This window comes from Cyrtonyx montezumae, unplaced genomic scaffold (genome assembly GCF_038088225.1).
Source record: "Cyrtonyx montezumae isolate F1298 unplaced genomic scaffold, pur_monq_1.0 scaffold_2, whole genome shotgun sequence".
Classification (NCBI taxonomy): domain Eukaryota; kingdom Metazoa; phylum Chordata; class Aves; order Galliformes; family Odontophoridae; genus Cyrtonyx; species Cyrtonyx montezumae.
In genome coordinates this window covers 17852689-17868247 of record NW_027071936.1, presented here as the reverse complement: position 1 = coordinate 17868247, position 15559 = coordinate 17852689, and the positions used below count along the sequence as shown (strand labels likewise).

The 15559-nt window shown below is 41.8% G+C and overlaps 1 protein-coding gene across 2 annotated transcripts in view; it reads left to right on the top strand.

Moving 5' to 3' along the window:
• NPNT (nephronectin) overlaps window positions 1-15359 on the top strand; it is a 48469-nt gene extending 33110 nt beyond the window's left edge. For both annotated transcript variants that reach the window (XM_065736507.1, XM_065736506.1), the window contains 4 exons: window positions 887-982; window positions 1353-1451; window positions 12299-12555; window positions 14438-15359. In XM_065736507.1, coding sequence (XP_065592579.1) covers window positions 887-982; window positions 1353-1451; window positions 12299-12555; window positions 14438-14533 — 548 coding nt within the window. In that variant the 3' untranslated portion in view covers window positions 14534-15359. The remainder of the gene's footprint in view (window positions 1-886; window positions 983-1352; window positions 1452-12298; window positions 12556-14437) is intronic.
• Window positions 15360-15559: the final 200 nt, after the last annotated feature.

Here is a 15559-nt window from a genome sequence, read left to right as displayed (position 1 = left end):
CTAAAAAGCCTACACAGGTGTTCACATACTTGAGGACTGAAATTGGAAAGCATGTCAAGTTTTAATAGATATTCAAGTTTTAATAGTTGCTCATCCCTCACGGATGCTGCAGTTGTAGAGGTGCCTGTAACACCTGAGACCTCTTAAATTTCAGGCTGTCCTGGCTGCTGCCCGGTGTCTAATAATGATAGCCTGTGGGCCTGTAAATCACCAGGAGTTCCTTCTCCTTGCAGCTGAGAGCAGCAATTGGAGGGTGGACTTTATTGGAAAGTAAAAAAATAAAAATAAAAAATTGTATTACACTTGAACAGCAAACTTCTCCTTTTCATCTTCAGTATAATCCTGATAATTGTTCAGGGAACCGTGATCCCTCGCAGAGGATGCAGAGAAGTGCATCAGCTGCACTTCTGGGTTCAGGGGGATAGGATAGCTCCTTCTTTTCATGTGGGGCCCCTTCCAAATACCAGTGCCTCGTGCTGAAGCTCTCCTGTAAAACGCCTGTGGAAGGTGAGTGGATTGGAAACTTTGAGGAAGGGCTTTAACGCGGCTGTATGTTACTGAGAAACCACTATCTGAAGAAGTACATTTGGAGAGGAATCGTGATCTTCAAGGCTAAAGATTTCTTTTTTTTCTTGGTTGGAAAAGCAGCTTTTTTTAGAAGAGCCTTTAGCAGATTTGCAATCACCTTTTACAGAGCTCAGATAAATGTTACAACGTAAGTCACCTAGGCATAAAGTTTATGAATCTTTACGTCAGCTGTAATTAAATATATTGAATTTTCCAAGAAAAGCACAGCACCCAGAGCTGCTCTCTGTTTTTATTATAGATAAGGAAGTGGGTCACTGTCTTTATCTCATTCATTTCTGAAAACCTACTTTTCTCACAGTTCCACGCCAGCCTGGAGTGAGCAATAACCTGTTTGAAATACTCGAAATTGAAAGAGGGATCACTGCTGATGAATTTGAAGCAAATGACGACCCAGGTAATGATTGCATCTCCTTTTTGGGGTCCGGGGTTTAGGATTGTTTGAGATTTCTTGTGCTTGTATAGGACTTACAGGACTCCAGTATCTTACGCTTCCTATTTAGGCTTTGCTTTATAAAATAAAAAACTAGCACTACCTAAATGAACCTTCAAGTTCCTTTTAACAGATCAAGCACAAAAATAGCATGACTCGTCAGTGAGAATAATTGCAACCCTTTTAGTTTTAGAATTTTGTACGTTCTTTTTCTAGTGCTCCTTCTGCTGCACTTTATTTTCCTATTTCTGTGCCTGCATCAGCCACGAGTGCTTTAGATCCCCAACCAAAAGACTTAAATCGCTCCCTTTTGCCTTCTGGCTGTTCTGCCCAGGCACACTGCTACACAGCTGTAATTTTGAGAGCGGCCTGTGCGGATGGATCAAGGACAAGGACGAGGGTTTGCACTGGGAGCCAGTCAGAGATGCATCAGGTAAGACACATGTGTATGATCCTACCCTGTAGCTGAACAACTCCCCGGCCTTGAGGTGGATGACAGTTGTTGCATTATGATGGATTTACACAGCTTCTGTATCGCATTAGTTGTGCTGTGTATTTATTTCACACCCACACCTCTTCCATGTATAAAATCAAAACTGAGGATTCCAACATGAAAGGTCATCCGTGTTTTTATCTTAGCTACTGTTTTTTCAAGAGAAATGGCTCCCAAAGAGGAATAAGTATGTTCAGTAAAACATAATCTGTCTTAAAAGAATCTGAAAGGATAAAAATGTGGACTAGAGAATAACTTTTACTGATGGAGAAACAAAGCCTATTTTTCAGCCAACCATGCAAACGTAATGATTTCCATGTTACTAGTGAAACTAGAGAAAGTGCTGTAAATAGTGTGTTCTACTGTCACCTAAGTGCTCTTGTTTTAGTGTAATCACTTTCACTTTATGAAATTCAGCGCTAAGTTATGGAGACCGGTGTATAGGAAAACCATTGAGTAACTGGAAGGAAGGGAAGTCAGGCTGCTGCTGTGCAGCCATTTCTGAGAGCAGGGAAGCTGGGGTAGGAAACGTGAAGGACAGCATGCTGTAGTCTCATGCAGAGCAGGAGAAGGCTGGCAGCCACAGCCCTGGGGATTAGACACGCAACTCTGGCTGCTGTAACCACGGGATTACCTCACAGCCACAGGAGGAAGAGCAGCCTTCAAAGTGCTCAGTGATCACAGCGTGCGAGCGGATGGAAAGTGCTGTAAGGTGGTAAAATGCTGTAGGTGGTAAAACGTAGAGGGGAGGTGAGGGCACTGAGAGCCCTGTTGCTTACATACCACCTTGTCTGAGATGTCTGTGCTTACGTGTGCCACCGCAGCATGTGCCCCCAGCACCTATTTTCAGGCTCTTAGTTATCTCTACTTAAAAAAATCGTTGTTAATATGCAGCAAGTTCCAGAGGATTTTGAACTAGCTTTTTCATTTTTCCTTTTTAGAGCTTTTTTCTCTCCCATTGCTTTCCAGTCAGGGACAATCTCAGCTTTCAGTTTCCTGTGTATGCTCTGCTACTGTTGACACAACCTGTTAAAACCAGACCCCTGAAGTCACGCCCCTGCTCCCTGCTGGCTGGAATACCTCATTTCAGGGATTTATTTTCACAGCTTGTGCCTGAGTGTTTGCTTTCACCTTTCAAAGTTTGATATTTATTGGCATTTTTAAAGGTGCCATGCTGAAGCTGTACAGGCTTATCTTGCATGCAGAAAATGCTGCTTTGAGGGGACCTTCACCTGTAGGGGCATGCCTAGAGATAGGCTGGCTTTGTGCCTACCTATGTCAGTTTCCCATTGATTGGATTCAGTCACCGTAACTATCTGAAACAGATACAGGTAATGAGTCAGGTCAGTTCTTTCCTAGCAATGTAACTGTATGGACAACAAAAAAGTTCAGTTATTTAAAGTCTCTCATTTTAGCAGTTGTTGACTGAAACAAAAGCAATGCACTCCCACAAATAAAAGCCAAACAAGCTTTAACACATACTTGGGCAGATGTAACCCGCTTTATGCTCCAATGCAGACCTGAGGCCTAAGACAGCAATGTTTATACTTTGCTTAATTAAATCTCACTGAAAACGAAGAAACTTGAAATCTGATGGAGAAGTAGAGAACTGGAGAAGAGTCCAGCACTCCTTTGCTTCCCTGGTACACTGTCATTGGATCTCACAGCTTTAGGGGGAAGTAATTGTGGCTTTCAGATGGAACCTTTTAACTGTCTGCAACATTTAATAATAATAATAAAAAGAAAGTCAGCGTTTCTACATCCTAGGTTTCACTTGGGAAGCCTGAAAGGCAATTTATCAAAAGCTCTTAAGGTAAGTCTGCTCTTATTTATGTAGTGGTTTTTAGGATTAGAGCAAGATCTTTTTCTCTCTTTTCACTCTCTCTCCTCTCTTTTCGCACTCCATTTCGCTCTCCTATTTTCTCTTGCCTTTTCTCTCTTTTTGTTTGCCTCTCTTTTCTCCTTTCCTCCCTGTCTCTTTTCTACTTTTCTCCTCCCCCTCCTTCCTCTCTTATCGCACCTGTTCTCTTTTCTCCCTCTCTGTCCTTTCTGTCCTCTTCCTCCTTCTATCGCTCCCATTCTCAGTTCTCTTTTCTCCCTCTCCTCCTCTTTTCTCCCTCTCCTCCTCTTTTCTCCCTCTCCTCCTCTTTTCTCCCTCTCCTCCTCTTTTCTCCCTCTCCTCCTCTTTTCTCCCTCTCCTCCTCTTTTCTCCCTCTCCTCCTCTTTTCTCCCTCTCCTCCTCTTTTCTCCCTCTCCTCCTCTTTTCTCCCTCTCCTCCTCTTTTCTCCCTCTCCTCCTCTTTTCTCCCTCTCCTCCTCTTTTCTCCCTCTCCTCCTCTTTTCTCCCTCTCCTCCTCTTTTCTCCCTCTCCTCCTCTTTTCTCCCTCTCCTCCTCTTTTCTCCCTCTCCTCCTCTTTTCTCCCTCTCCTCCTCTTTTCTCCCTCTCCTCCTCTTTTCTCCCTCTCCTCCTCTTTTCTCCCTCTCCTCCTCTTTTCTCCCTCTCCTCCTCTTTTCTCCCTCTCCTCCTCTTTTCTCCCTCTCCTCCTCTTTTCTCCCTCTCCTCCTCTTTTCTCCCTCTCCTCCTCTTTTCTCCCTCTCCTCCTCTTTTCTCCCTCTCCTCCTCTTTTCTCCCTCTCCTCCTCTTTTCTCCCTCTCCTCCTCTTTTCTCCCTCTCCTCCTCTTTTCTCCCTCTCCTCCTCTTTTCTCCCTCTCCTCCTCTTTTCTCCCTCTCCTCCTCTTTTCTCCCTCTCCTCCTCTTTTCTCCCTCTCCTCCTCTTTTCTCCCTCTCCTCCTCTTTTCTCCCTCTCCTCCTCTTTTCTCCCTCTCCTCCTCTTTTCTCCCTCTCCTCCTCTTTTCTCCCTCTCCTCCTCTTTTCTCCCTCTCCTCCTCTTTTCTCCCTCTCCTCCTCTTTTCTCCCTCTCCTCCTCTTTTCTCCCTCTCCTCCTCTTTTCTCCCTCTCCTCCTCTTTTCTCCCTCTCCTCCTCTTTTCTCCCTCTCCTCCTCTTTTCTCCCTCTCCTCCTCTGCTGTCTGTTCTCTTTCGTCTTTTCTTGCTCCCTTTTCCCTTTCCCCTTTTCCCCCCTTTTCCCTCCTCCTGTTCTCCCGCACCCTTTCCTCTTTCTTTTTCTCTTCTCCTTCTCTTTTCTCGCTCCCTTTTCTCTTTTTCTTTTCTTTCTCGCTCCCTTTTTTTCTTTTTCTTTCTCGCTCCCTTATTTCTTTTTCTTTTTTTTTCTCGCTCCCTTTTCTCTTTTGTCTTTTCTCGCTCCCTTTTCTTTACCCTTTTCCCTTTTCCCTTTTCTCGCTCCCTTTTCTTTACCCTTTTCCCTTTTTTTCTTTTCTCGCTCCCTTTTCCCTTTTTTTTTTCTCGCTCCCTTTTCCCTTTTTTTTTTCTCGCTCCCTTTTCCCTTTTTTTTTCTCGCTCCCTTTTCCCTTTTTTTGTATTTTCTCGCTCCCTTGTCCCTTTTTTTTTCTTTTCTCGCTCCCTTGTCCCTTTTTTTTCTTTTCTCGCTCCCTTTTCTCTCTTTTCTTTTCTCGCTCTCTTTTCTCCCTTTTCTCTTTTTTTGCTCCGTTTTCTCGTTTTTCGCTCCCTTTTGTCAATCCTTTTCTCTTTTCTCTTTTCTTTTCTCGCTCCCTTTTCTTTTTCTTTTCTCTTTTCTTTTCTCGCTCCCTTTTCTTTTTCTTTTCTCGTTTTCTTTTCTCGCTCCCTTTTCTCTTTTCTTTTTTCTTTTCTCGCTCCCTTTTCTTTTCTCGCTGCATTTTTTTCCCTTTCTTTTCTCGCTCCCTTTTCTCTTTTTTCTTTTCTCGCTCCCTTTTATCCCTTTTCTCTTTTTTCGCTCCCTTTTCTCTTTTTTTGCTCCCTTTTGTTGCTCCTTTTCTCTTCTCTTTTTCTTTTTTCGCTCCCTTTTGTCACTCCTTTTCTCTTTTCTTTCTCTTTTCTCGCTCCCTTTTCTCTTTCTCTTTTCTTGCTCCTTTTTCTTTTTCTTTTCTCGCTCCTTTTCTTTTCTCGTTGCCTTTTTTCTTTTCCCTTTTTTTGCTCTCTTTTCTCGCTCCCTTTTCTCACTCCATTTTCTCTTTTTTTCTTTTCTCACTCCCTTTTCTCTTTTTCTTTTTTCTTTTCTCGCTCCCTTTTCTTCCTTTTCTCTTTTTTCGCTCCCTTTTCTCGCTCCCTTTTCTCTTTTCTCTTTCATTTCTCTTTTTCTTTTCTCGCTCCCTTTTCCCTTTTTCTTTTTTCTTTTCTCGCTCCCTTTTCTCTTTGTTCACTCCCTTTTCTCTTTTTCTTTTCTTTTCTCGCTCCCTTTTCTCGCTTCCTTTTCTCGCTCTCTTTTCTTTTCTTGCTCCCTTTTCTCCCTCCCTTTTCTCTATTCTCTTTTCTCACTCCCTTTTCTCACTCCTTTTTCTTTTCTCGCTCCCTTTTCTCTTTTTCTTTTCTTTTTCGCTCCCTTTTCTCTTTTCTTATCTTTCCTTGCTCCCTTTTCTTTTCTCGCTGCCTTTTTTCTCTTTTTCTTTTCTTGCTCTCTTTTCTTTTCTCGCTCCCTTTTCTTTTCTTGCTCCCTTTTCTTTTCTCGCTCCCTTTTTTCTTGTTTCTTTTCTCGCTCCCTTTTCTCTTTTCCCTTTTCTTGATCCCTTTTCTTTTCTCGCTCCCTTTTCTCTTGTTTCTTTTCTCGCTCCCTTTTTTCTTGTTTCTTTTCTCGCTCCCTTTTCTTTTCTTGCTCCCTTTTCTTTTCTCGCTCCCTTTTTTCTTGTTTCTTTTCTTGCTCCCTTTTCTTTTCTCGCTCCCTTTTTTCTTGTTTCTTTTCTTGCTCCCTTTTCTTTTCTCGCTCCCTTTTTTCTTGTTTCTTTTCTCGCTCCATTTTCTCTTTTCTCACTCCCTTTTCTCGCTTTCTTTTCTTTTCTCGCTCCTTTTCTCTTTTCTTTCTCTTTTCTCGCTCCCTTTTCTCTTTTCTTTTCTCGCTCCTTTTCTCTTTTCTTTCTCTTTTCTCGCTCCCTTTTCTTTCTCTTTTCTCGCTCCCTTTTCTTTCTCTTTTCTCGCTCCCTTTTCTCTTTTCTTTTCTCGCTCCCTTTTCTCTTTTCTTTTCTCGCTCCCTTTTCTCTTTTCTTTTCTCGCTCCCTTTTTTCTTTTCTCGCTCCCTTTTTTCTTTTCTCGCTCCCTTTTTTCTTTTCTCGCTCCCTTTTTTCTTTTCTCGCTCCCTTTTTTCTTTTCTCGCTCCCTTTTCTCTTTTCTTTTCTCGCTCCCTTTTCTCTTTTCTTTTCTGCTCCCTTTTCTCTTTTGTTTTCTCGCTCCCTTTTCTCTTTTTCTTTTCTTTTTCGCTCCCTTTTCTCTTTTCTTTTCTTTCCTTGCTCCCTTTTCTTTTCTCGCTGCCTTTTTTCTCTTTTTCTTTTCTTGCTCTCTTTTCTTTTCTCGCTCCCTTTTCTTTTCCCTTTTCTCGATCCCTTTTTTTCTTTTCTCGCTCCCTTTTCTTTTCTTGCTCCCTTTTTTCTTGTTTCTTTTCTCGCTCCGTTTTCTCTTTTCTCACTCCCTTTTCTCGTTTTCCTTTCTTTTCTCGCTCCCTTTTCTCTTTTCTTTCTCTTTTCTCGCTCCCTTTTCTCTTTTCTTTCTCTTTTCTCGCTCCCTTTTCTCTTTTCTTTCTCTTTTCTCGCTCCCTTTTCTCTTTTCTTTCTCTTTTCTCGCTCCCTTTTCTCTTTTCTTTCTCTTTTCTCGCTCCCTTTTCTCTTTTCTTTCTCTTTTCTCGCTCCTTTTCTTTTCTCGTTGCCTTTTTTCTTTTCCCTTTTTTTGCTCTCTTTTCTCGCTCCCTTTTCTCACTCCATTTTCTCTTTGTTTCTCGCTCCCTTTTCTCTTTTTTTTCTTTTCTCACTCCCTTTTCTCTTTTTCTTTTTTCTTTTCTTGCTCCCTTTTCTCTTTGTTCACTCCCTTTTCTCTTTTTCTTTTCTTTTCTTCCTCCCTTTTCTCTTTTCTCTTTTTCTTTCCTTTTTCTTTTCTCGCTCCCTTTTCTCGCTTCCTTTTCTCGCTCTCTTTTCTTTTCTTGCTCCCTTTTCTCCCTCCCTTTTCTCTATTCTCTTTTCTCACTCCCTTTTCTCTTTTCCTTTTTCTTTTCTCACTCCCTTTTCTCTTTTTCTTTTCTTTTTCGCTCCCTTTTCTCTTTTCTTATCTTTCCTTGCTCCCTTTTCTTTTCTCGCTGCCTTTTTTCTCCTTTTCTTTTCTTGCTCTCTTTTCTTTTCTCGCTCCCTTTTCTTTTCCCTTTTCTCGATCCTTTTTTTTTTTCTCGCTCCCTTTTTTCTTGTTTCTTTTCTCGCTCCCTTTTCTCTTTTCCCTTTTCTCGATCCCTTTTTTTCTTTTCTCGCTCCCTTTTCTTTTCTCGCTCCCTTTTTTCTTGTTTCTTTTCTCGCTCCGTTTTCTCTTTTCTCACTCCCTTTTCTCGCTTTGTTTTCTTTTCTCGCTCCTTTTCTCTTTTCTTTCTCTTTTCTCGCTCCCTTTTCTTACTCTTTTCTCGCTCCCTTTTCTTTCTCTTTTCTCGCTCCCTTTTCTTTCTCTTTTCTCGCTCCCTTTTCTTTCTCTTTTCTCGCTCCCTTTTCTTTCTCTTTTCTCGCTCCCTTTTCTCTTTTCTTTTCTCGCTCCCTTTTCTCTTTTCTTTTCTCGCTCCCTTTTCTCTTTTCTTTTCTCGCTCCCTTTTCTCTTTTCTTTTCTCGCTCCCTTTTCTCTTTTCTCTTTTCTCGCTCCCTTTTCTCTTTTCCTTTTTTTTCTCGCTCCCTTTTCTCTGTTCTTTTTTCTTTTCTCGCTCCCTTTTCTCACTCCCTTTTCTCTTTTTCTTTTCTTTTCTCGCTCCCTTATCTTTTTTCTCACTCCCTTTTCTCTTTTTTTCTTTTCTCGCTCTTTTCTTTTCTCGCTCCCATTTTTCTTTTTCTTTTCTTTTCTTGCTCCCTTTTCTCTCTTTTCTCTTTTTCTTTTCTTTTCTCGCTCCCTTTTTTCTTTTTCTTTTCTTGCTCCCTTTTCTCTTTTTTTTTTCGCTCCCTTTTGTCGCTCCTTTTCTCTTTTCTTTCTCTTTTCTTGCTCCCTTTTCCCTTTTTTCTTTTCTCGCTCCCTTTTCTCTTTTTTCTCGCTCCCTTTTCTTTTCTCGCTGTCTTTTTTCTTTTCTCGCTCTCTTTTCTCGCTCCCTTTTCTCTTTTGTCTTTTCCCTTTACCCTTTTCTCTTCCCTTTTCTCGCTCCCTTTTCCTTTTCCCTTTTCTCGCTCCCTTTTCCCTTTTCCCTTTGCTCGCTCCCTATTCCCCTTTCCCTTTCCCCTTTTCCCTTTTCTCTTTTCTCTTTTCCCTTTTCTCGCTCTTTTCCCTGTTTTTTTGTTTTCTCGCTCCCTTTTCTCTATTCTCTTTTTCTTTTCTCACTCCCTTTTCTCCCTTTTCTCACCACCTTTTCTCTTTTCTCTTTCATTTCTCTTTTTCTTTTCTCGCTCCCTTTTCTCGCTCTCTTTTCTCTTTTCTTTTCTCGCTCCCTTTTCTCTTTTCTTTTCTCGCTCCCTTTTCTCCATTTTCTCTTTTCTCGCTCCCTTTTCTTTTCTCTTTTTCTTTTCTCGCTCTCTTTTCTTTTCTCGCTCTCTTTTCTTTTCTCGCTCCCTTTTCTCTTTTTTTCTTTTCTCGCTCCCTTTTCTCTTTTCCTTTTTCTTTTCTCGCTCCCTTTTCTCTTTTCCTTTTTCTTTTCTCGCTCCCTTTTCTCTTTTCCTTTTTCTTTTCTCGCTCCCTTTTCTCTTTTCCTTTTTCTTTTCTCGCTCCCTTTTTTTCTTTTCTTGCTCCCTTTTCTCTTTTCTCTTTCTGTTTTCTCGCTCCCTTTTCTCTTTTCTTTTCTCGCTCACTTTTTTCTTTTTTCTTTTCTCGCTCCCTTTTCTCTTTTTTCGCTCTCTTTTCTTGCTCCTTTTTCTCTTTTTTCTCGCTCCCTTTTCTCGCTGCCTTTTTTCTTTTTTCTCTCTTTTCTTGCTCCCTTTTCTCTTTTCCCTTTTCTCTTTTGTCTTTTCCCTTTACCCTTTTCTCTTCTCTTTTCTCGCTCCCTTTTCCCTTTTCTCGCTCCCTTTTCCCCTTTCCCTTTCCCCTTTTCCCTTTTGTCTTTTCCCTTTTCCCTTTTCCCGCTCTTTTCCCTGTTTTTTTGTTTTCTCGCTCCCTTTTCTCGCTCTCTTTTCTTTTCTCGCTCCCTTTTCTCCATTTTCTCTTTTCTCGCTCCCTTTTCTCTTTTTCTTTTCTCGCTCTCTTTTCTTTTCTTGCTCCCTTTTCTCTTTTTTTCTTTTCTCGCTCCCTTTTCTCTTTTCCTTTTTCTTTTCTCACTCCCTTTTTTTTTCTTTTCTTGCTCCCTTTTCTCTTTTCTCTTTCTGTTTTCTCGCTCCCTTTTCTCTTTTCTTTTCTCGCTCACTTTTTTCTTTTTTCTTTTCTCGCTCCCTTTTCTCTTTTTTCGCTCTGTTTTCTCGCTCCTTTTCTCTTTTCTTTCTCTTTTCTCGCTCCCTTTTCTCTTTTTTCGCTCTCTTTTCTCGCTCCCTTTTTGTCTTTTCTTGCTCCCTTTTCTCTTTTTCTTTCCTTTTTCTTTTCTCGCTCCCTTTTCTCTTTTTTTTTCTTTTCTGGCTCCCATTTCTCTTTTTCTTTTTTCTTTTTCTCACTCCCTTTTCTTGCTCCCTTTTCTCTTTTCTCTTTTATCGCTCCCTTTTCTCTTTTCCTTTTTTTTCTCGCTCCCTTTTCTCTGTTCTTTTTTCTTTTCTCGCTCCCTTTTCTCTTTTCCTTTTTTTTCTCGCTCCCTTTTCTCACTCCCTTTTCTCTTTTTCTTTTCTTTTCTCGCTCCCTTTTCTTTTTTTTCGCTCGATTTTCTCTTTTCTCGCTCCCTTTCCTCTTTTTTTTCTTTTCTCGCTCTTTTCTTTTCTCGCTCCCTTATCTTTTTTCTCGCTCCCTTTTCTCTTTTTCTTTTCTTTTCTCGCTCCCTTTTCTCTTTTCCCTTTTCTCGCTCCCTTTTCTCTTTTTTTTCTTTTTTCGCTCCCTTTTGTCGCTCCTTTTCTCTTTTCTTTCTCTTTTCTTGCTCCCTTTTCTCTTTTCTCGCTCCCTTTTCTCTTTTTCTTTTTTTTTCTCGCTCCCTTTTCTTTTCTCTTTTCTCGCTCCCTTTTCTCTTTTGTCTTTTCCTTTTCCCTTTTGTCTTTTGTCTTCCCTTTTCTCGCTCCCTTTTCCCTGTTTTTTTGTTTTCTCGCTCCTTTTTCTCACTCCCTTTTCTCTTTTCTTTTTTTCCCTCCCTTTTCTCTATTCTCTTTTTCTTTTCTTGCTCCCTTTTCTCCCTTTTCTCTTTCATTTCTCTTTTTCTTTTCTCGCTCCCTTTTCTATTTTCTCACTCCCTTTTTTTTCTTTTCTTTTCTCGCTCCCTTTTCTCTTTTCTTGCTCCATTTTCTTGCTCCCTTTTCTCTTTTTTCTTTTTCTCGCTCCCTTTTCTCTTTTTTCGCTCCCTTTTCTTGCTCTCTTTTTTTTCTCGCTTTTCTTTTTTCGCTCCCTTTTCTCTTTTCTTTTCTCGCTCCCTTTTTTCTTTTTTCTTTTCTCGCTCCCTTTTTTCTTTTTTCTTTTCTCGCTCCCTTTTCTCTTTGTTCGCTCCCTTTTCTCTTTTTCTTTTTTCTCGCTCCCTTTTCTCTTTTCTCTTTTTTTCTTTTTTCGCTCCCTTTTCTCGCTCCCTTTTTTCTTTTTTTCTCGCTCCCTTTTTTCTTTTCTTTTCTCGCTCCCTTTTCTCTTTTCTCGCTCCATTTTCTTGCTCCTTTTTCTCTTTTCTCTTTTTTTCTCGCTCCCTTTTCTCTTTTTTTGCTCCCTTTTCTCGCTCTCTTTTTTTCTCGCTTTTCTCTTTTTTCGCTCCCTTTTGTCGCTCCTTTTCTCGCTCCTTTTCCGTCTCTCCCCTCCCTCTCTCTCACTCACTGTTTACTTTACTATCTTCAGTCTCCCTTTCTCTTGCTACCTTCTTATTCTACTTTATTCTCTTCCTTCTCTTTTCTTTTTTTTCTTATTCTCTTTTCTGTTGTTTTCAAGTTCCCACTTCTTTCTCTCCTCTTCTCTTACGTTCCTTCCCTTCCTTTTCTCTTCTTCTCCTTCTAACTTTACTTTCCTGTGATATCCTCTACTTTTCCACACCCTTGACAGTGTTTTTATGAAGCCACTCACACTTTCTCATTTTAAATGAAGTGCTTAGGTTCAGTAGCAACTCAGTATTGTTAGAAAAGACGTCAGTGAATGTATCAGGCTGTCAGCCTTTTCAAAGTCACAGCTCTGTGTAGCTTTCCATATCTTAGGAGTTTAAATTGTCTTTAAATAAAAAGGCTGTTTATGTTTGCTAATGGAAACCCTTTGAGACTTAATGTGTAAAGACATGCCCCAAGAAACAAAAAAGGAACAGAACTATGGGTCAGTTGTATTGGAACACTTATGCAGGCCTTCATGTAATGGCAAAACCAGCAGCTTATGATATACATAAATCTACAGGTGGCTGGCAGTTCTATGGGAATTTAAAACCCACATGTCTTAAATGAACAGATAAATGAACTTCATTTTCGAAAGATACATGATTTGTTTTGTAAAAAGCAGTGATAGGAAGGACCTAATGTGGTATACAGTGTAGACAGAGGACCAGCACTGCAAATCTTACCTTGTGGGAGGGAGGTGCACGTTCCAGCTCTAAGACGCTCTACTGAAGACTCGCTGACCTTGTGGAGCCCTGTTGTGTTTCTTCCACGGCGCTTACACATTTGGTCCTGGAACTGCAAAAAGCAGAGCTGTAATGAAGGAATCACTTTTTCTTTTGCAGGGGGACAATATCTTACAATCTCTGAAGCAAAAGGCACAGAGGAAAAAGCTGCACATCTTATTCTGCCGCTGGGCCATGTGTCTCAGGCTGGGGACTTGTGCCTGTCATTCAGACACAAGGTGCCTGGGCTGCACTCGGGTGCCCTCCAAGCCTTCGTGCGGAGAAGTGGTGCACACGGACCGGCTGTGTGGGGAAGGAACGGTGGGCACGGCTGGAGGCAGACACACATAACTCTGCGAGGACCGGGCATCAAGAGCGTGAGTACAACTGCATGGCCTGTGCTTTTCTTTTTCCCCCATGAAAATCTGAAGATGTTAGGTCATGTAGCACTTGATTATTTTTCCGGGTCCACTTTCAGACTCTTTCTTACTTCTGTATTTATCCTTGACACTGGAATCACAATTGTAATTAGTTCTGTGGAAAAAAAACAAATGAGCAACCAACACACGGCAAACCGAAACCGAGCAACTCGTAGCACTCACAGCCATAGACAGACGGACACCTCTGCAGTAGCCTGTACTGAGCGGCCTCGTCTGGCCTTGTACTTTGTTATTACTACTTACACAGGTGAGAGGAACTAGAAGGACAGCAGCATACTGCCAGGGGATTTCCAGGTAGCCTGTGTCAGGATGGCTCATGAAAAATGCTTTTCAACAAAAACAGCACCAGTGAAATAGGAAAAGTCATCCCCTGTGGATCAGTGACTGCTGAGACAGGGCAAGGGTGGTGCAAATTCAGTTTGACAGTGCACTGCTTACCTGTGCAGTCGCCCACAGTTTTATGCTCTTCAGCTGAACTGCTGCTGATCTGGAAAAGGAGGTAAATCTGAGTATGTCAGTAACACAGAACTGGTTAATGTGATCAAAAGCAGCATCTTTTAGTACCTGGAGAGCTTAGAAGCACTGGCTGGTTGGAGTGATGAATCAGCAGCTCAGCAACTTCTTCAACTTCTGCTTTCTCTGAAGGCAGTTTCTATTTCAGATCAGAAGAAGGGGTATGGAAGCTTTAAGGGTGGGGCAGGCTACAGCACACACGTTATAATGGTGCTAAAATTAAGGCTGAAATGACTACAGGTAACTTTCTGAAAATCTCGCTTCAGCAGCAATCAAAACGATGCCCAGTGTTCTGCTGGCTGTAAATGAATGCCAGCCTGAGAATGCAGACATTTGTAGCAGGGGAACAACAATATACTTCGCAAAAAAATACAAGAACTGTCTAAGTTTAACACCCTGATCTGCAGAGGTAAGGGTACTTTCTAAGGTCTCTTTTTAAGAGCAGCTCTTAATATAAGTGCGTATTATTAACACATTTACTTAGAAAAATGAAAATGATTTATATAGAGACCCTCTCTTTTAAACAAGAGCAACAGTTCCCTTTGCACCCTTGTGTCATCCATCTTGAGGATCAGGGAATGAGAGCAAACTCGAGGTAAGCAGGGAAGGGCCCAGCTGCAGAGAAAAACAGGAAATAGCGACACTTCATTTCTACCTATTTAAAAAACAACAGCAACCGACCACTAGTGCTTTTGGGGTGCCTGGTGGAAGCTTAAGGAGAAATAAATGAAGGCTGGACTACTTTACCACGCTTCCTAATGAATTAGCTTTGTGTTTTTCACCACTGTTTTTTGAGGACTAGTTCTAGCTCCTGCAAAGTCATAGCAAAATACAGGATGGGTGTTTCTAGTTCCAACTATGCTTGGCATGTGGATGAAGTCAGCGTTCAGGTGTTTCAGGAATGGAAGGCTCCTCTGTTAGACAGCACTTTTTGTTAGAACAGACAGGATTTCACATTTGCTGTGAGGGGCAATGAAAACAGCACAGGGCTAGAGAAAGCACCACAGAATCTCACGTGTGGAAATTCTTACCTTGGCAGTGGCACCTGGAGCAGAGCTTCAACCAACACCTCAATTTGTACCTTAACTCAGTCCTGAACTGCTGGCAGTCCATGGGGATCCTGCCAAAGAGAAGAAGAGGATCAGAAAAAAAACTGTAATTCTGAGCACAATAGATAGGCTGGAGTCAGTAAAGACTAGCTGAGCTTTCTAATGCATTTGTGTTTCTACTGCTATGTGGTTGTGCTCCTAACCAAAGATTCTTTCACTTTGTTTTTGTACACCAGTTGTTCTTTTTGTTTTTCCAGGTTATTTTCAAAGGGGAGAAAGGGGAAGGAAAAACTGGGGATGTTGGACTGGACGACGTAACACTGAGAAGAGGACGCTGCTCTGAAGAGCATTAGCAAAGAGAGTGGAGTAGCACAGCCAGCTCCTCCTGCCCTTCTCATGCTATTCTACCAAGCTTTGAAACAGAACTGCATGAGAAGCAAAAACAGAGTGACAACTTCTTAGTGGTCTGCTAAGTGCAATCTCGCTGAAACTTCAACTAAAAACAAGAGCAGCTCCTCCTGCAATTTGGGAACTCTAAGTCAGCGCTGGTTGCTTCTGTTAATCCTTGCCTCTGAATCGTGTTTTGTATGTAGTAACTTCATCCCCTGTTAAACCTGAGTACTCACCCAAAGAGCACTTGTGAAAAAGGGAGAATTAATTACAAGAAGTATGAAATCTGTGGCTCTGAAAGTATTAACAGCTATTCATTATTTTCCCATAGTGCTTTTCTTCCATTAATGAGATTTGATCTGGCTTCAGAGCTGTCTGAAGCCTGGACCAGAACTCTGGCTCACCGCCATCAACCTTTGAAGAAGGGTTGCTCCTTATTAAATAGCATTTATTTTGGCCTTGCACCTGTATCAAAAAGCAGCTACATAGAGTAGGCACTGCATCCTGTAATATTGCTACTGCTGTGTTTTGTGTATATGTGTATGGTTATTAACATATTTATGTTTTTAATATTTACAGACTCTAGTTGCAAGATAATTGGCAGGCTGTGCTTTGTTAGTGCACAGGAGAGGAGCTCAGCACACTACGGGATCCCGCTGCTCGTGCCAAGAAACAGGTTACCAAAGTCAGCCAATGGTGCTCACTGAAAAGGGCCGCTACCGTTTTCATGCTGTAACATGCTGAAGGCAGCAGACCAAACCCTCCCCTGATGTAAACGGGCACCTGGTCATGCTGCACAGGTCTGCCTTCAGCTCAGGGGGCAGCCCTGCGGGACCCCGCTCCTGGCAGCAGCTCAGGCACAGCTGCAGGTAGCGCTGCCTGGAACCACGGGGAGCGTTCCCTTCCGAGCAGGGCACGAGCCTCTGCTCGTGGGCAGCTGTCATACTGCTGTACAAACAAACTATTCTGGCCGTGAAATGCCTTCAGTC